Here is a 19,839-nt window from a genome sequence, read left to right as displayed (position 1 = left end):
TTGTGATAAGGAAGTAGTGTTTTGCAATAATTTGGGGATTACCATCTCAAACTACTCTAATGCAGAGTAATTAATTCTTTTTTGAATGTTATCATCAGAAAACCACGGATGAACCAAGATATTTACTATATACCTGCAGGAATAATTTTGCCAGCATAGAGAACGCAATTTTACCAATAATGGAATGGCCTAGAAGCACACTGTTTGCAGGTGGGCACTTTCACACAGTAACTCAGACAGAGATGATGGCGCTGCAGCCAGAGCTAGCACTCACCTGTGCTTAACCCACGTGTCAGACTCGCTGGCTCGATCCGTGTAGTTTTCCGGCAGGAAGCCCCGGCAGCCCGTCCGCTGCGAGATCCCAATCACCCAGCCCTCGCTGGCTTCGTCCTGCTGCGTGGGGTCCACAAAGATGTAGTCGCCAGGACTTAGCGTCAGCTCATCCACGTTCTGGGGTTTGTACTGGAACAGGGCTCTCAGGGTCTAGAAAAGAGGCAAGGGGATTCACGTCTTGAGCAAAGATTTACATTGGAAAATGGCAGCAATAGGAGGCCTATCACCGGCTACCTCCTGCTTTCTTCCCCTCCAGTGTGTTCTGTGTCTTCAAGACGCTGTCCAAAGCTTTGTCTGGCAATACATAGCATAGAATATAATGAAACGCAGCATAGAATTCTTTGGATAGATTTAGAAATACATTTTGGGGCCAGGCGCGGTGGCTCACGCCTGTAATCCCAACACTTTGGAAGGCCGAGGTGGGTGGATCACAAGTTCAGGAGTTTGAGACCAGCCTGGTCAATATGGTGAAACCCTGTCTCTACTAAAAATACAAAAATTAGCCAGGCATGGTGGCGGGCACCTGTAGTCCCAGCTACTTGGGAAGCTGAGGCAGGAAAACAACTTGAACCCAGGAGGCAGAGGTTGCAGTGAGCCCAGATCGCACCACTGCACTTCACCCTGGGCGACAGGGTTAGACTTCCTCTCAGAAAAAAAAAATATATATATATGTATATAAAAAATATATACATTTTTTTTTGAGGGGATCTATCCATCTAGGTACTTTTTTGTCTACAAAAGATCTGAAGGCATAAGCAGACCTTCACATCCGCCTTCCTCAGTGTGAGGTTATTGACACCTTCTCGTACAATACAGAACATGGTGGATTCATTCACATGCGCTCTCTGGGTCTGAAAGGAGCGCTGCACACTTCGTTTCTAAACCCATCAATTCATAGGCAGGAAGTCCCAGAGTGAGGTTTCACTCAAATCATTCTTGAAAGTGAATTGTGCTCACTTTGGCAGCACATATAACTAAACTTGGAACCATACAGAGAAGATTAGCGTGGCCCCTAAATGTAAAAAATAAATAAATAAAAAAGAATTAATAAGCAAAACATGTATTCATAGATCTTTACAATAGTCCTTTTCTTTCTGCCTTTTTTTTTTTTTTTTTTGGCCAGCCTCACTCTGTTGCCCAGGCTGGAGTGCAATGGCATGATCTCAGCTCACTGCAACCTCCACCTCCCAGGTTTGAGTGATTCTCCTGCCTCAGCCTCCCAAGTAGCTGGGATTACAGGTTCATGCCACAACGCCCGGCTAATTTTTTGTATTTTTAGTAGAGACAGGGTTTTGCCCTGTTGCCCAGGCTGGTCTTGAACACCTGACCTCAACTGATCCACTTGCCTCGGCCTCCCAAAGTGCTGGGATTTTAGGCTTGAGCCACCACATCTGGCTTCCTTTTCTAATATTGGAAATGCTTCTATTTTGTTGAAAAATGTCTGTGCATCTCTAACTCACATATAAAAGAATGCTGGTTGTAAATTGCACAAGAAAGAGAATGTCTTTAGAGAAGCAATAGAAATTTTCCTTGCTACTAACATATCTCCCTTGGAGAGTTCCAGGGGGTACGTGCTGTCAGGTGAGTGGCCGTTCATTCATCTGCTTCTTTTTTTTTTGAGACGTCTCGCTCTGTTGCCCAGGCTGGAGTGTAGTGGCGCTATCTCGGCTCACTGCAAGCTCCGCCTCCTGGGTGCATGCCATTCTCCTGCCTCAGCCTCCTGAGTAGCTGGGAGTACAGGTGCCTGCCACCATGCCCAGCTAATGTTTTTTTTTGTTTTTTTTTTTTTGAGATGGAGTCTCGCTCTGTTGCCCAGGCTGGGGTGCAGTGGTGCAATCTCGGCTCACTGCAAGCTCCGCCTCCCGGGTTCATGCCATTCTCCTGCCTCAGCCTCCCAAGTAACTGGGACTACAGCACCTGCTACCACATCTGGCTAATTGTTTTTGTATTTTTAGTAGAGACCAGGCTTCACTGTGTTAGCCAGGATGGTCTCGATCTCCTGACCTCGTGATCCACCCGCCTTGGCCTCCCAAAGTGCTGGGATTATGCGCGTGAGCCACCGCGCCCGGCCAATTTTTTGTATTTTTAGTAGAGACTGGGTTTCACCATGTTAGCCAGGATGGTCTTGATCTCCTGACCTCGTGATGCACCCGCCTCAGCCTCCCAAAGTGCTTGGATTACAGGCGTGAGCCACCACGCCCAGCCCATTCATATGCTTCTTCTGAGCCCCTGCTCAGCTCTCTTACCTGGTAGTGCACAAAACGCATGTCTCGGGAGTAGAGTGCAGCTGTCCACTGGCAGCTGTGGCCCAGGGGGATGGCTCTGGCCAGCTGCTCCAGCGTCCTCTGGTGGTGGGGGTAGAACTTGTGGGCCAAGGTCAGATGCAGCTGCTTGGTGCAAGGCTTCACGGAGCAGTCTGTGAAATCAGGGGAACACAGAGGGTGCCAGGGCACCGTTACCTAAATGCCTCCTTCCTCTGACCTCCGTGCTTCCTCAACAAGGCAAGGGCTGTCAGAACTCAGAGCTCATTCGGCCCGCCCAGAACTCACATCATAAAGGAGATGGCTGGATCCTGTAGATTTTTCCAGGAAGTAGGAAGGAGGAGGATGTGGAGATGTGGGTTCAGGGTCTTGGGGGCCTATCAGTTTGCAGGCTAGCTGCCCGAATGCACGGTTCAGATGCACAGAGGTAACGACTGCTCCATTCCCGGGCTGTGCGCGTTACCCAGTGGCCTGGACTCGCAGGCCCGAGCTCCAGTTCAATGGCTTTTTGTTTAATTTCAAGAAGAAAACTCTTTAGGCAACAAAACTATAAACCACACAGTATCTTTAAGGTTCACCTTGTTTTGGTGAAGCAGGAAGTCCTGGGAGTGGCTGAGCCTCAGGTCTTTTTGGGTGTTCTCTGCCCCTGCGGCCCTCGCCCTCCCTGGTCTGCAAGGGGCTCTCGGGTCAGTGGGCAGAGCAGCTGGCATCACTCAAGCAGCCAGGATCTGATTTCAGTGGAGCCACAAAGTATTTTATGTCCTAGGGAGGCGGTCGGTGTCTTGACGGGAACAGCACAGACTTTGGTGTCGGATAGACCTAGTTTTAAGCCGTGCTGTGCCCCCTTTTGCAGGGCGACCTTGACTGAGCCTCTGGGCCTGGCCCAGTTTCTGCTTCAGCAGCATTTGCTGGAGTGCCTGCTTGCCAAGGCTGCAGTGGGAAATCAGCCTCCTAACTTCAAGTTTCCTGCTAGAGATGCTGGGTCAGTGCACAGAGGTCCCCTCCCCCACTCCACGGCAAGGCACTGACAAACAGGATCTGCTCATCCCCTAAAATAGGTCAAGGGTGATGCAAGTCTTTCCCTGGAGCCCCGAAGTTGGGGCCCACTGCTGTCTCCCACGTGAGAGGTGAGCCTTTAGAGGCAAATGGGAAGCTCCCACGGTCTCTAGGAAAGCCCGAGCACTGAAGCTGCGCAGCCCAGAGCGGCGTGAGTGTGTAGGTGGTGGGGAAATTCCTTTTCTGACTTTTGTTTTTAGCAGTCGGGGAGGACGGCCTTGCCATGTGAGTGAGTGTAGCCTGGTAAAGACCCACTGCCGGTTGCTGACGTCACAGTGAGTCACACCGACTTCTGAACGGTTTCCTTCTCTCTGGGGACTTGTGCCTATGGGCACGTTTCACTGGGGAGGGCCAACGCAGGCAGAGTGCCTCATGCACTTGCCCAAAGAGGGACCTCGGCCACTTCAGAGCAGTGACTGGTCACTCATCACTGAGAGAGGACTTCTACCCCCTCAGTGTCAGGCTGAGGGCATAGGGCATGGGCCATGGAAGGGCAGGACAGAGCCTGCTGAGGCTCAGGGCGTGGATGTGAGGTCAGTGCTGGCTCCCACAGGAAGTGGAGATGCCCAGCATGAACCCAGGCAGCGTGCAGCAGGACAGAGCTGGCTTCAGGTCCCAGCTCCACCAGCCTGGTTAGGGGACTGGATTGGTTTCAAACAACAGACATTTATTTTCTCCTGTGTCTGGAGACTAGAGGTTCAAAATCAAGGTGTTGGCAGGGCTGTGCTCTCCCTGAAAGCTCCCGGGAAGGGTCCTTCCTGGCTTCTTCCAGTTTCCGGTGGCCCCAGGCATCCCTTGGCTTGTGGCTACATCACTCCAGTCTCTGCCTCGGTCAGCACATGACTGAGACAGAACAGTGGACATGACTTGATTAAGGTCACGCCACTCATCCGTGTCTCTGTGCGGCCTCTACACTTCCCGGGACCCACCCTAATCCTGTGTGACCTCCTCCCAACCAGTCGCATCTGCACAGGCCCTATTCCCAACTGAGGTCACATTCTGAAGTTCCTGGTGGACATACATTTTTAGGGGACACCACTCCACACACCACAGTGACCCTGGGCAGGCACTTTACCCTTTTCAGCCTCAGTCTTTCTGTTTTTAAGATGCTGCCAGTGAGGTTCACTGGGGGAGGGCTTGGGTGTGAAAGAGCCATCATTTGATAAAGGAGACTAATCCACAAAGACCGGGGGTGACTTTCTACTTATCCAGCAGATTCGATCTCCAGACTCACAAGCTGCCATCTAAGTGGAAGCCCAGGATTCATGGATGGATTTACAGGCCAGGATCTGTGTTTCATACATGTCTGAGGACAGAGACAGACACACTCCCGGGGAGAGAAAGTGGGGAGCCCTCCCACCAAGGCACTGCAACCTCATCAGATTTTAGAGTTGGCAAATCACGGCAATACTGAGTGCCTTCTGTGTCCTGGGAACTATGGTGGGATGGGCCACAGACTCAGGCAACATTGTTCTTGAAGAGTGAGAGCCCTCATTGTTTTGTAGAGAAAGAAAAAGAGACAGAGACAGTGGACATGACTTGATTAAGGTCACACCACTCATCAGGGACACAGAAAAAAATCACGTCTTCTGACATCAAGTCCACAATCCTTTCCACTAAACCCCAGTGGTAGCTTTGGTCTCCAGACCAGGGCTGGTGTTTGGAGAGAAGGGAATTTTGATGATTCTCAAAATGAGTCTACATAATCTTTCCCCGGAGAGGCCAAGGAGAGAGCACTAAGCTCATACTGAAAATACAGAAATAAGTCATGTAGGACTTGTGTGTCTCCCACTCGAGGCCGAGCGGGGGAGGCCCTGACTCCCTCTGTGCCCCAGCCTCCAACCCCATCACGGTCACCCACTCAGGCTTGATGCTTGGCACACCCTTCTGGGGCACTTTCCCAGGCTGTTGGCATACAGCCAAGCATTTGAAAAACCACATAATGCGAATAAAGGTTATTCCCGCCTAAAGAGAAGACCAAAGCTGGTCCGGAAGCTTTCTAACGGCTTACATTTTTGAAGGATGTAGTGGCTCACGAAGGGAGGCGCTAGTTTAATTGTTCAGCCTCAGGTTAAGGCCATGTCCAGACACCTGGCTGAAAATCCAGAAGTGGGAACTGGAAGTGCCTGGGTGAGGACAGGTGCAGCCACTGAGCCTGGAAGAAAGCCCACCCAGCCATCCCACCGTTGCTGCTGGGCTCTGCTCCCCTGGAACCCACCCACGGAAATCCATGTGCCAGGAGCTCGTCCCTGCCGCACAGAGCTCACTCGCTGTGAACCTGGCCCTGTGTTTGCCACTGGTCAGGGCTGCCCACCTGCTAAGAGAGATGCTTCCGTGGCGAAGGTCATCGCGAATTCCCGGATGACGTCTGCGGGGCTGCCGTTGACGAAGAAGCCGAGGTAGCTGATGGAGGAATGGAGAGCCAGGGGCACGGCCGTGGGGAAGGAGCCCAGGAGCCTGTCGCCAGCCCTCTTCAGTGCCTCGTACAGGCACTCCACCCTCTGGTCTTCACACTAAGGGGACAGAGACAGAGCCTGTGTTTCCACACCTCTCATCAGAAGTCATCTATTGATTTAATTAATAACAATCAGGCAGCAATTCAAGTGAGATTCTTTTCTGTTCAAAGCACTGTAACATAATTTATTGCGTCCCTGTGTGTCTGAGGTTATGGATTTGTTCTATACCTGGACCTCGGTTTTTCAAATATTTCAGGTAAGTGTCTTTGCGGAATGGAGTCTCCTTTAGGTGCCCAGGTTAGAAATCCCCTAGTCCTTGAACTGCATCCCCTCCCTCCACCGCATGTGCTCACCACCTGCCAGGCCCTTTCCTCAGTCCCATGGCCCACTGCTTTGCTCAGGTCTGCATGACTTGGCTTCTGGAGGTTTCTAGAAGACTCCAGGGCTGCCCAGGCACTGCTTAGAGCCTGTAGTGAGGGGAACTCAGCTGCACTTCCAGCTGTGGTGCTGCCGTCTTGTCCACGGCTGAGCACTGAGTCAGGTTCCACAGGGGCCTCCTCTAAGGACTGAGGCTCTGCCCTGCCTCCAACCCTCTCCTCCTCTTTTGCCTTCACCAGCAGTCTGTCCCCTGTGCGTCTCCTGCACTTGGAATTCTGCCTTGGGGTCTGCTCCCTGGAGGACCTGAGCCTGCACAGCCCCTGGCCGGGCCTCCGTGATGGCCCCCATGTGGCTGTAGGACCCTCTTTCTGATGCAACTCCCACCCCTGAGGCCGCAGGCTCTCTGTCACCTGGAGAATCCCTCTCAAGGGTTCAGCCTGCCCACAGAGCCCGACAGGTGCTGGCCCGACAGCCTTGCCCATGGGGCTCCAACTACCATCCTCCAGCCAGACACAGCCTCTCCTGGCATCTGGGCTTGGTGTTGCCCACTGCCCTGGCCAGGCTGCTTCCTGGGCTTGAAGACCTTCCCAGTGCCATTGGCCACATCAGACCACAGGGGAAACCTGACACCACATCCTCCTGGCGGGAGATGACCTGATCCCTTCTCTTCCCAGCACCGGGCTGCCCTTGGAATTTTCCATAGTCCTTCTTACAAGCCCAAATATGAGGCCAGATCACAGTGTTTAATGCGGCTTCCATCTCCCTGTGGACAGGCCGGCCTGACGTTCCTCCCTGTCTATTTTGTCTGCAGCCCTCAACAGCACTCAACACAAAACCACCCAGTGAACCCATGTCCATTCCTGAATCCGTCTCACATTGTGTTTCTTCGCCTCGGATATGTAATTTTCAAGAATAGTCAGATTATAAATGTAGCTGTGATCAATATCACACTTCAGAAGATAGTGTTTTCATTTTACAGCATCAAAGGTACACAGTGAGTCTCCGTTACACTCTTCTGGCTGCGAGGGGAGCTCCACTAACCATGGCCAGGCCAGACCCAGGGTGAGGGACTGGGAGGAGCTGACAACAGAGGGAGGTGTGTGAGTGTGTGTGTGTCTGCCCATGTCTATATGTGTGTGTGTCTGTGTGTGTCTGCATGTGGGTATGTCTATGTGTGTCTGTGTGTCTGTGTATGTCTATATGTGTGTCTGTGTGTATGCATGTGTGTATCTGTGTGCATATGTGTGTATGTGGTGCTTACATGTCTGCACATGTGTATGTGTGTGTATCTAATGTGTGTCTCTGTGTGTGTGTCTGTGCCTCTCTGTGTGTGTCTGTGTGTGTCTATGTGCATGTATCTTTGTATTCCTGTGTGTGTATATCTGTGTGTATCTGTGTGCATGTGTACCTATGTACATGTATGTGTGTCTGTGTGTGTCTGTGTATGTCTGTATCCATGTATATATGTATATATGTGTAAGTCTGTGTGTATCTGTGTGTCTCTGTGTATGTCTGTATGCATGTATGTGCGTATATCTGTGTGTGCCGTGTGTATGTCTCTGTGTCTATCTGTGTGTGTCTGTGTGCCTATATCTGTCTGTATGCATGTATGTGTGTGTATCTGTGTGCATGTGTAAGTCTCTGTGTCAATCTGTGTGTGTCTATGTGTGTGAGCTATGTGTGTGTGTGTGTGTGTGTGTGTGTGTGTGTGCTTGTGCCTCAGTGGACTGGGGAAGGAGCTGGGGGCCAAGGCCTACCCTGATTTCTGAGCTGTGTCACACAACTTGGGCTGCCTTGCCTTTCCATGTTAGCTCCAGAAGGTGAGCCAGAAGGAGTCTGCTTGTCACAAGTGCCATTGATGTCGATGTAGGGTGAAAACTCTCTCGGTTTGCCTGGGGATTTCCCAGGCTTAGTCTTGTGTTCTGGGAATCCCTGCAAGTCTCGGGCAATCTGGGGTGGTGGTTGGAGGCTTTGGAAGGTGCTGCTTCTCCTGGGACATCTTCCAGAAATCTTTTACCTGCAGAGGTTTGCATTCCTCCTTTCCATCCAGCACCGAGGGGCCTGGTGTTGGAATGGAGGGTTCCTTGGGCCCTGATGGAATCCCTTGAAATGGGTGGAACAAATCAGTTTGCCAACAGCAGAGTTGGGGCCAGGCCGTGGTAGTGGAAGTGGGTGTGCCCTTCCTCAGGCCCCTCTGGCGGAGCTGAGGAGGGCAGTGGCTGTCTGTCCCTCCCTTCTCCTTATTTTCTCCTGAGCAGTCCCCACATCCTTCTTGCTTTTCCAGTGCCCCTGTGGAGCTGCCCACGGGGCCATTTTGTGTCACCGTGAAGCTACCCACTGGGCCATTTCTTTCTGAATCAGAGGGCTGGTCCCTGAGACAAGGAAAAGTTCTGCATTTGGGAGTAGCCAACAATCACCTGTCCTTGAGTTGACTTATCACACATTTTGGAAGGGCCAACTCTGTTTTAGGGGTTGTGGTAGTTTCTAGGGGTTCAAAGATGAGGAGTGAAGCATCTGCCTTCCCTTGAGGGACTCGGTCTGGTGAGGGATGCAGTGCCGCACCAGACGCATGGCCCATATGATACAAAAGTGCCACTAGACACGTGAACAAGAAAATGGGCGGCAACTTCTTTTGCCTGGGGAGCTGGAAAAGACTCAAAAAGGGGAGAGGATAAATGAGTTGGGTTCTGAAGGATGAATAGGAGTTGACCAGATGAAGGCAAAGAGGAAAATAAAGGACTGCTCACATGAAGGTGCCAGCTAATGATGCCGTTCTAGACCATCCCATTTAAATAAGTCAACTTTGTCCCATCACGGCCTAGTTAGCATAGAAAAATGCCTCCAGCTGCGGTGATGATGAGCATCGAAGGCACACTGGGTTGACTCACCGTGAAGAAGTCACAGAGTGTCACATGCGGGAAGACCTCATGAGCTCTGTTCTTTGCACACTGGCGCTTGCTCTCTCTCCAGAACTCTTGAAGTTTTTCCAGCAGGGGCCCCGTTGGACAGAGGAAAAGGGCATACTCCTGGGGGATGGGGTCATCTAGGGAAGGGTCATTGCCATGATCATGCAGCCTGCAACAGAGAGCAAGCCGGCTTCACCCACTGTCACAACAAAAAGATTTTTCCCCTTCGAGGACACACAAGAGAATGACAATGACAGCAATGCAGAATTATAGGGCACACTGAACACATCATATATGCTCATGACATAAATTAATCTCACAGCCATCCTACTGGTGGGAGGCACCTGCAGCAGGGCTGTGTGTGGCACAGACCTGGTCAGTGCCCGTGCTGCTCTCAGACCCACCTTAGTCTGATTCCAAAGTCAAAGGTGGAAAAAAAGGAAAGGAAGTTGACATCAAGACCCAAAACCTGGTCTTCAAATGATCTGTGGGCCCAGCATCTCTTTGATGGTGTGGGAAAATTTTGTGGGAAAACCTCCTATTTGTATTTTACCTCAAACTTCAAATTACGTCTAAAAACCAAAACCAAAAACCTAGACAAAATTTTGGTAGCCACTACGTTTCTTTAGATTCAGACTGTTATTTTGTTTTATTTTATGTTTGAGATGGAGCCTTGCTCTGTCACCCAGGCCGGAGTGCAGTGGCACGATCTCAGCTCACTGCAACCTCCGCCTCCCGGGCTCAAGCGATTTTCCTGCCTCAGCCTCCTGAGTAGCTGGGATTTCAGGCAGACAGTTATTTTAAATTAAAGGAAAAATGACGGATGACCCAACATAGGAGTTTTTTGTCACTAACAATAAAAATGAAAATAAAATAGCTCCGAGACAGCATTTTTCTCGTCTGTCCAGTTGACAAAGATTTTTTTTTTTTTTGAGACGGAGTCTCGCTCTGTCGCCCAGGCTGGAGTGCAGTGGCCGGATCTCAGCTCACTGCAAGCTCCGCCTCCCGGGTTCCCGCCATTCTCCTGCCTCAGCCTCCCGAGTAGCTGGGACTACAGGCGCCCGCCACCTCGCCCGACTAATTTTTTGTATTTTTAGTAGAGACGAGGTTTCACCGTGGTCTCGGTCTCCTGACCTTGTGATCCGCCCGCCTCGGCCTCCCAAAGTGCTGGGATTACAGGCTTGAGCCACCGCGCCCGGCCTAACAAAGATTTTTTAAAATAAAAAGTATAAAAGTTCTGCTCAACGTGCCAAGGGTGAAGCAGGACTTAAGGACGGACTTTTCAACTTTTATGTGAAGCACTTTGCCCATAGGTATTGAGAGTCTTAAAATGCCTACACCCTTTGAACTAATAATTCTACTTCCAGAAATTTCTCCTGAGGAAAGAGCACGAAGTACTGTACAGGCAAAACTTTACACGTGAAACATTTATTTAGGGTTATTTAGAATAAGAAAGAAGAAAAACTCCATAACTGATAGCAAATCGATTTATCGTGCATTCACGAGAAATCATGCTTTTGAAGAATTTCTAATTACTCAGCGAAGTGCTTGTGATATAATTTTCAATTTAGAAAGCAGTATTCAATCACTGAAGGAAACAGAACTTATGCAAGACCATATTCTCTTCAACAAAAATCACAAAGGAAGTTACCTGTCCTTCCCATCGTGATTCCTACCCTCCCCCTTTCCAGGGTTCAGCCCGGGGGTGAAGCTGCTTTGTCTTCTCTCAGAAAGTTAAGTAATGGACTTACAGATAGCACTTGTTTAACATAAATCATAAGCTGTTGTTCAAATTATTCTGCAACTGGCATTTTTCCTCCGCCATGTCTTTGCAATTAATCCCCGTTGATACACACGTGTCTAGTGAAGTTCGTCAGTGTGAATTTGTTAAAGGCTGTGTAATAGTTCATCATGTACATATATAATGTTGCACTTGTTCATTCCCGCATTGATGAACATCTAAATTATTTTATTTTAAAACCATTTAATAACCCTGTAATCAAGATCTTTGTACATGTCTCTTTAGGTTCCTTGCGTTTCTACAGGGAATCTGCTTAGATCCTCAAGCAGGCTGGTGGGCTGTGCACATTGCCAGGGTTGGCAGACACCCAGCACTGCCTCCCTCAGTGACACCAGTGACATGTGAGGCCCCCGCTTCCCTCATCCTCATCAACGCTTGGAGTTACCTTGTTTGCTCTAATGATATCTTAATTTGCCCCACCTCCCTGGTTACCAGTGAGAGGTTGGGGTGCTCTTGACTGAGTCTAGGGGACCCCAGTGCCTCCCTGTTTTTTGGTGGGTTTCCCAGTCTTATTGACTGGGTTGCAATGGGCGGGTGCTGGCCATGCCCCTCACAGCAGTGGGCTTGTTTCTGATGCAAAATTGGCAACTGGCTTGAGTGGGGTCTGTGAAGGCATTGCCCATTTTGCCGGTGGCCCACACTTTCTGGAGGAGGAGGAGCATCCCATTGGGAACGCTGCACACTCAGAGGCCCAGGATCAGTAACTGCCTCCTGCTTTGGGGAGGGCTCCAGCCTCCAGGGACCTGGCTTTTGTTGTTTGATTTTCCCCGAGGCTACCTCAGGGCAGAGGATGAAGGACTCCCCACAGCACATCCAGGCAGGAGAGGGTTTTAGAGAACTGGGGACCCTCCTCTCCATCCCCAGAGCAGAGAACAGGCCCATGGCAGCGGGTGGCTTGCAGAATCACTCACGCAGCTGGTACCTAGTGAGGCCACCTCGAATCAGAGCCTCACCTGACCCACACACCTGGCGCCCTTAGAGGGCTTCATGACCACCAGTAAACTCCCTTCTCCTCAGAGGCAGCCCCAGAGTGTGGTGGCCGCTATTTCTATCAGCAAAGATGTCAATTATGTCTCAAATCTTTCTATCAATAAACACAAACATCCTTCTATCTATCTCAATCTTGTCCATTGTAGTAGGCGGTTGAGGAGGACTTAGTCAAACACAAGGATGCAAAATCCTAGCCTACTCTTGAATTACTCATATAGGTTGAATAGTAGCAGTACTAATATATAACCCAGATGTTACCATTTTTACCCTAATTATTTACTTTATTCTAACAATTACCCTAATTTATGTGCTTATCACAACACAACAATTATGTCTTCCCCATTTACTCAACAAAGCACATGAACCTGTACTTCTTGGCAGTCAAATTGGATTGAATCAGATTTGTAAGTGAAAAAAGCCTTGTTAAAAGTTCTCTCCATCTCTTTCCATGGTTAACCAAAGCCCTGTGCCGCTCCCTCAGTGCACTGTGGATAGGCAGGGAGATTATTTTGTGTTACTTCCGCAGTGGCCCCATCCCACCCAGAGGCTCCCGGCTTTTCCTGGTGTCCACCCTGGTGGGAGGGAGCCCTCGAGCACAGGGCATTCAGTCCAAACACCCCCAGGTCTACAGGAGCAGCTGCACTCACCAGACCAAGGCTTCCTCCGCCGTCTTCCTCCCCGTGGCTGCCAATGCTTTCAGCCTGCAGAAGAGCGGACACAGGCACAGAGTCACGTAGCCCATTCTTGGGAAAAGGGTCAGAGTGGGGGGGTGTAGCCTTGCACACCCAGGATCTTTGGGATGTGCTCTGAAGAGGGCCTGATGCTGAACTTCCAGCTGGCGCGTGCCCAGGCGCCTGTCCCCTGAGTGCTGCCATTGTGGTTTTGGACAATGCTGACCAGCTCACACCTCCCCACCACTTTCCTTCCCTGGCTACCTGCTTCAACCCTTGGCACGGGGTCTCAGTGCTGAGGACCTGACCTCCGCCTGCTCCTGCAATCCCATTCCCTGGCCTGCCCCTCCCCACTGCCTAGAGCAAATGGACCCACCTTGTGGAAAGTGCCCCCAGCTGGGACACACACTTCCCTGACAAATGCTTCCTTCGCCCCAGCATCACTTAGCGAAACGGCCTGATCCCCAGGCTCGCCTCCCACACCTCTCCCCCGCTGGGAAACAGCCCTTCCCAAAGCACCCAGGCAGGCACTTGTCACGGCTCGCACAGTCCCCTTGCGTCCACGGCTCTCCCCTGCTAGACCAAAGCTCCCTGAACGCAGGGCTGAGTCTTATTCATCACGGTAACCTGGGACGTACGTACATTCCATTGAATTGGGTAGAACTGGACCAGATGAAACAGAATGGAATATAGATAAGGTAATTTATCAGGAATGCGTACTGGAAATGGCGGGCATCCATGAGGAGCCCACCACGTGATGCCCAATGCTGCTATTTGGGCGGGTACTGATGGGGCTGTGGCCACCTGGAGAGGTTTGAACAGGGCAGCCTTGGTGCAGGGCCCTTACTTTGAGGTGCTCTGGTGTGGGAAAATTAATACACGTTTCTCTTCCTCCAACACGTGTTTAATGTTTAAACTGGAAGGAATTTTGAGTAGGAGTCCATGCTACAGGTTTAGTAGTAAAATCCAGCGTGAACTCCTTCAAAGGCATGGAGACCTGGTTTGAGTCCCACCCCTGCCACTAATGCACTCTCTGGGCCCAGTGTCCTGCCTGCACTGGGTGGCAAGCAGTGGACGAAACCTGCCTTGTCTGTGCTGCCTGGACGGTGCCTGGTGGCCGCCCTGCACACGCCTGACCCCACTCCCCATTCAAAGCCCTCCGACTTAGCTCGAACATAACAGTGACGACAAAGCACTGACTTGGGGAGAAGAAAGGGGTTTATCTAGCTTCAAAGTTACTTCACCCAATTTGGCCAAGCTTTTGTTACAGTGTGGAAGGAAAGTTTAGCTCCTTCCCCAACTCAAAGTTACCAAAAGTGTGTTTCTGATACATTTTTCCATGTGAAAAAATGAATGGGTCGGATCTAGGGCACTGGTTTGCCATGAAAGCTGTAACCCAATGTTGGTATCATGTCCTCCCTCTCCGAGAGTGGTAACTCCGAGGGCTAAGCTCTTCCACATGCAGGCCTTTCCCTTGGGTCAGCAGGGTCACGCTCACACTGTGTCTAGTCTCCTACCCATCTGTTTCGTTATCAGACACTCAGGGGATTCTCCCTGAGGACAAGTGACTTTCCCTGGGCAGCGTGGAAGCACAGCCCTGCTGACAGGTGGTCCTGGTGGTAGAGACACAGCGGGCTTTGGGGCCTTTCATGTTAGAGTTTGAACGTCTTGAAATGCTACCTTCAGAGTCACTGAGCTGCACACAAAGAGGTTACAACCAGGCCCCAAGCTCCTCCAGACCCCCAAAATGGAGCACCCGGAGTAATACATGGCTTCTGATTTCCACACATTTCAGGGTCTCCCATTCAGCCAGCGGAGCAGGTCTTTAAAAGGTCAAGAACATCAGAGAGATTCTTTTGCCTCCCTCGGCCACACATAAACTAACACTGATAATACACACACACACTAACACTAATAATAGCTGATGAGCTAAAAAAACAAAACAAAACAAAACAAAACTCATAATGTTTTAAGAAAGTTTACCAATTTGTGTTGGGCAGCATTCCAAGCTGTCCTGGGCCACACGTGGGTTGGACAAGCTTGGTCAAGATCATCTCATTTAGGAAAAGCAGAGGAGGGCCCTGTGCAGAGGCAGTGTCTCACCCTGCAAGGTGCACTGCTTTGGCAGGAAGCTGTGCCCTCCACCCCTGCAGCTCCATGCGAGGGGCCGCAGCAGGGTCTGGCTCCAGCCCCGCTGGCTGGGCCCCGGGGTCTCTGGGCAGTACTCACGCGGTGTGCACCGGGAAGCCCATGGCCAGGAGGGGCTCCAGGAGCAAGGGGGTGCTGCGGCCCTTGAGCTTGTTGGAGACCTTGGCGTAGAGCTGCGTCTCCCCGGCTGCCATCTCTTCCTGCCTGTGGGCCAAGAAGCTCGCCTGCACACAGAAATGAGGAGATAAAGCAAGAGGGGGAGAGGCAAGGCTGAGGCTGTGAAGAAAAACCTCAAGCCCTTTTTGATCTTTCTGACAAAAGTTGATATCCTGTTTGCATGAGATATCGGTTTTCAGAATTCTGTTTGCAGGATGCTGGGTGCAGCGTCCACCAATCCTAACTGTTTCCTCCATGGGGTTCGAGGCTAAAGGTCCAACTGAGCCCCTGCATGGGATCAGCCTCTACAGGGACTTGTCTAGTGTTTGGGAGCAAGAACGCGTGAGAGCGTGGGGGAAGGAAGTGGGAGGAGAAGTCAGGGAATGAGTTCCCTCCTGGATCCTGCTGGCCCCCTGCCCTGACCCACCTTGGATCCCAGTCTCCTTGTCTGCAAACAAGACATTAAATCCCACTTTATCTATTGTCTCTGCTGGAAAACTTACTGGTTCTTTCAGTCATTCGTTGACTTGTTTTTTTATTTTAAAAACTTTAAAAGCTTAATATGTGTACAGAAAAGTTGATGAATCATATGTGTATAGCTCAAGGAATTTCCATAAATGAACCCATACCCCTAATTCCCCCACGACCCAAAATAAAACAGGGCAACCAGGGGAATTTTGTACCTCTTCCACCTGAGGGGACATTTAGTGATGTCTGGAGATATTTTTGTTTCCAAAATGAGGTGGTGGTGGTGGTGCTGGGTGGGGTGGACATTGCGGTACTGGCACTAGTGGGTAGAGGCCGGAAATGTTACAGTGCCCAGGACAGTCTCCCCAACAAAATGTCAGTAGTGCCAAGGTGGAGAAAGCCTGCTCTGGAACATTCTCAGAACCTCAGATGCACCTCTGCCCCCAGCCCAGCCTCCTCCAGTTATCTCCTCCCTCCCCCAGAAAGTAAACTGCTATATCGCTTGTACACGAATTGTGCCTGTTGTTGAGCCTCATATAAATAGAACCATATAGCATATTCTCTATCATGTCTAGTTTCTTTTTCCTCAAATTATGCCTGTAAAATTTATCCACATTATTGCTTGTAGCCACAGTTAGTTCACTGTTACTGCTGTGTAGTATTCGATTAATAAATATACCGGCCAGGCGTGGTGGCTCATGCCTGTAATCCCAGCACTTTGGGAGGCCAAGGGTGGGGGGCGTGGACCACCTGAGGTCAGGAGTTGGAGACCAACCTGGCCAACATGTTGAAGCCCTGTATCTACTAAAAAATACAAAAATTAGCCAGGCATGGTGGTGCATGCCTGGAATCCCAGCTACTCAGGAGGGTGAGGCAGGAGAATCATTTGGACCCAGGAGGTGGAGGTTGCAGTGAGTGGAGATTGCACCACACTGCACTTCAGCCTGGGACAGAGCGAGACTCCAGCTCAAAAATAAATAAATAAAATAAATATAACATAATTCATTTATCCGTTTCTCTGTTGATGTGCATTCAGGAAGTTTTTAGTTGTTTTGCTATTGTAACTAATGTTGCTGAGGACATTCTTGTATGTGTCTTTGAGTGCCTTGTGCATGCATTTCTGTTAGGTGTGCATCTAGGAGTGGGGTTGTTGGATCATAGAGCATGTGAAACTCCATTAGGAGCTGCCAAGCAGTTGTACAAAGCTCTACATCCTCATTCACACTTAATATTATCAGTCCCTAATTTTAGCCACTCTGTGGTGGGGGTGGTGTGTAGTGGTATCTCCGTATGGTTTCCATTTGTATTTCCCTGAGGCATAATGATATTGAGCATCATTTCACAGGCTTATTGTCCATTTGAATATCTTCTCTGGGGAAGTTCCTGTTCAGATATTCTGTTCTTTTTTTTTTTTTTTTCTCACTAGGTTGTTTGCTTTTTCTTGCCAATTTGTAGGAACTCTGGTTAGTTTTCTTCATCCTGTTCAAGAGATTGTTGTTGATCCAACATTGATGAAGATCACCTATGTTTCGTTCTAGAAGTTTTGCTACTTTTGCTGTTCATATTTAGCTTTATGATCCATTTGAATTCATTCTGTGTATGGTGTGAGGTAGGGGTAAACTTTCATCTACTTCTCTATTGAAATGGCCATCCTTAGCCGGGCGAGGTGGCGGGCGCCTGTAGTCCCAGCTACTCGGGAGGCTGAGGCAGGAGAATGGCGTAAACCTGGGAGGCGGAGCTTGCAGTGAGCTGAGATCCGGCCACTGCACTCCAGCCTGGGCTACAGAGCGAGACTCCGTCTCAAAAAAAAAAAAAAAAAAAAAAAAAAAAAAAAGAAATGGCCATCCTTTGCCCAGTGAATTGCAGTAGGAGGCTTATTGTAAATCAAGTGACTGCATGTGGATTAGTTTTTTCTAACTGTTATGCTCTCTTGTTTGATTTGTCCCTTTTTGTGCCCATTCTACACTGTTTTAATCACTATAGTGCTAAACCCTCTGGTTTTGTCTCTTGCTTTGTCATAAGCATTTAGAAATCAGGTTGCCATGGTGTGTCAGTGTGTCACTGGGTAATGCAAAAAGATTCACACCTACAATCAATTGATTTTCAACAAGGATGCCAATGAAATTCAATGGGGGAAAGGATAATGCTTTTGATAAATGGTGCTAGAGGCTCACGCCCATAATCTCAGCACTTTAGGAGGCCAAAGTGGGAGGATCACTTGGGCCCAGGAGTTTGGGATCAGCCAGGGCAGTAGAGTGAGACTTCATCTTAAAAAAAAAAATAAAAAAGCCATGGTGGTGTTAGTTTCAGCTACTTAGGAGGCTGCGGTGGGATGATGTCTTAAGTCCAAGAAGTCAAGGCTGCAGTGAGCTGTGATTGCATCACTGCACTCCAGCCTAGATGACAGAATGAGACCCCGTCTCAAGAAAAAAAAAAAAATTAGTGCCAGGAAAACTGCATATTGGTATGCGAAAAAATGAACCTCAACCCTTACCTCACATTATATACAAAAATTAACTCAAAATGTGAATGCTAAAACTATAAAACTCCTTAAGAAAATCTAGAAAAAAAATGTTTGCTATGTTGGAGTTTGCAAAGTTTTCTTAGGACATAAAATGAATAAACCAACAAAAGAAAAAATTGATGAACTGGACTTCACCAAAGTTGAAAACTTCTGCTCTTTGAAAGACACCATAAAGAACATAATAAGGTCAAACACAGACTGGTATATCACTCTACATATACCTGACAAAGGACTTGTATCTAGAATATACAGAATATTTTATAGATACTTAAATAATAAGAAAACAAGCATCTAGTTTAAGAATGGGCAAAATATCAAAAAAGATACTTGCAAAAAGAAGATATATACATAGACATGAAAAGATGCACAACATCATTAGTCATCAGGGAAATGCAAATTAAAACCACAACGTGATTCCACAGCACACCCACCAGAAGACCTAAAATGGAAACTACCAGGTTTACACAAGGCTGGGGAGTAACAGGAGCTCTCACACAGTGCTGGTGGGAATGCGTAACTGTCTAACCACTTTGGGGAACATTTGGAGGGTTTCTTATAAAGGTAAATATACATGAAAATGTGTGTCCACACAAAGACTGGTCTATGAATGTTCGTGGCAGCTCTACGCATAATAGTTCCTTCTATTATTTTTTTGGCTTTATTGCACTGGTTTGGACCCCAAGTCAAATGATGAACAGATGTGGTACTAGTGCACCTTCTTGTGTAACTCTCCATCTCAGAGGACAAGGTCTCAATATTTCACCATTAAATGTGAGCGTATTATGACACTTATTTATTTGTATATTTTTATTTTTATTTTTTGAGGCAGAGTCTCACTCTGTCACCCAGGCTGGAGTGCAGTGGCATGATCTAGGTTCACTGCAACCTCTGCCTCCTGGGTTCAAGCAATTCTCCTGCCTCAGCCTCCCAAGTAGCTGGGACTACAGGTGTGCACCACCATGCCTGGCTAATTTTTATGTATTTAGTAGAGATGGGGTTTCACTATGTGAAACTCCAGACCTCAGGTGGAACTCCAGACCTCGGGTGATCCACCTACCTCAGGCTCCCAAAGTGCTGGAATTACAGGTGTGAGCCACTGCACTCCACTTGATTTTTAAATAATATTCTTTTGGGGCTGGGCATGGTGGCTCACGCCTGTAATCCCAGCACTTTGGGAGGCCAAGGCGGGTGAATCATGAGGTCGGGAGATCGAGACCATCCTGGCTAACATGGTGAAACCCTGTCTCTACTAAAAATACAAAAAAATTAGCCAGGCGTGGTGGCAGGCACCTATAGTCCCAGCTACTCGGGAGGCTGAGGTAGGAGAATGGCATGAACCCAGGAGGCAGAGCTTGCAGTGAGCCGAGATTGTGCCACTGCACTCCAGCTGGGGCAATAGAGCAAGACTGTGTAAAAATAATAATAATAATAATAATATTCTTTCTACTGTACGTATTTAAGTGGTACAATGGGATATTTTGCTATATTCATAACAGTGAAATGAGCACTGTCATCAAGCAAATTAACATATCTATCATCTTGCGTTGTTACTTTTTTTTACTTTTTTTTTTTCATTGTAACCGAAACTAAAATCTCCTCTGGGCAAATTTTCAGTATTCAATAAGATATTATACCTCTGGCTGTCAGCTGTACCTTCTGTCTCTGGACTTCTTCATCCTGTACATCTGCAA

At 49.0% G+C, this 19,839-nt stretch overlaps 1 protein-coding gene and 1 pseudogene across 6 annotated transcripts in view; one reads left to right on the top strand and one right to left on the bottom strand.

Annotated features, from left to right (window-relative positions):
• The window catches only part of UBASH3A (ubiquitin associated and SH3 domain containing A), a 49,124-nt gene extending 33,559 nt beyond the window's left edge, over positions 1-15,565 (bottom strand). The window contains exons 1-6 of one of the 6 annotated variants that reach the window (XR_644437.3): positions 15,082-15,490; positions 12,829-12,882; positions 9,373-9,559; positions 5,965-6,163; positions 2,580-2,749; positions 275-483 (exon numbers count right to left, since the gene is read on the bottom strand). Coding sequence is in view for 5 of the 6 variants with exons in the window: in XM_021935475.2 (XP_021791167.1) it covers positions 275-483; positions 2,580-2,749; positions 5,965-6,163; positions 9,373-9,559; positions 12,829-12,882; positions 15,082-15,413 (1,151 nt within the window). In the remaining variant the exon portion in view is untranslated. Of the gene's footprint in view, positions 1-274; positions 484-2,579; positions 2,750-5,964; positions 6,164-9,372; positions 9,560-12,828; positions 12,883-14,835 lie in introns of all 6 variants that reach the window. The other 5 variants (XM_031665767.1, XM_021935475.2, XM_021935478.2 and 2 more) reach the window with 5 other exon arrangements.
• LOC116274741 lies at positions 1,283-1,379 on the top strand (annotated as a pseudogene).
• Positions 15,566-19,839: the final 4,274 nt, after the last annotated feature.

Source organism: Papio anubis, chromosome 4, assembly GCF_008728515.1.
Source record: "Papio anubis isolate 15944 chromosome 4, Panubis1.0, whole genome shotgun sequence".
Taxonomy (NCBI): Eukaryota; Metazoa; Chordata; class Mammalia; order Primates; family Cercopithecidae; genus Papio; species Papio anubis.
This window is presented reverse-complemented; position numbering and strand designations above follow the sequence as displayed.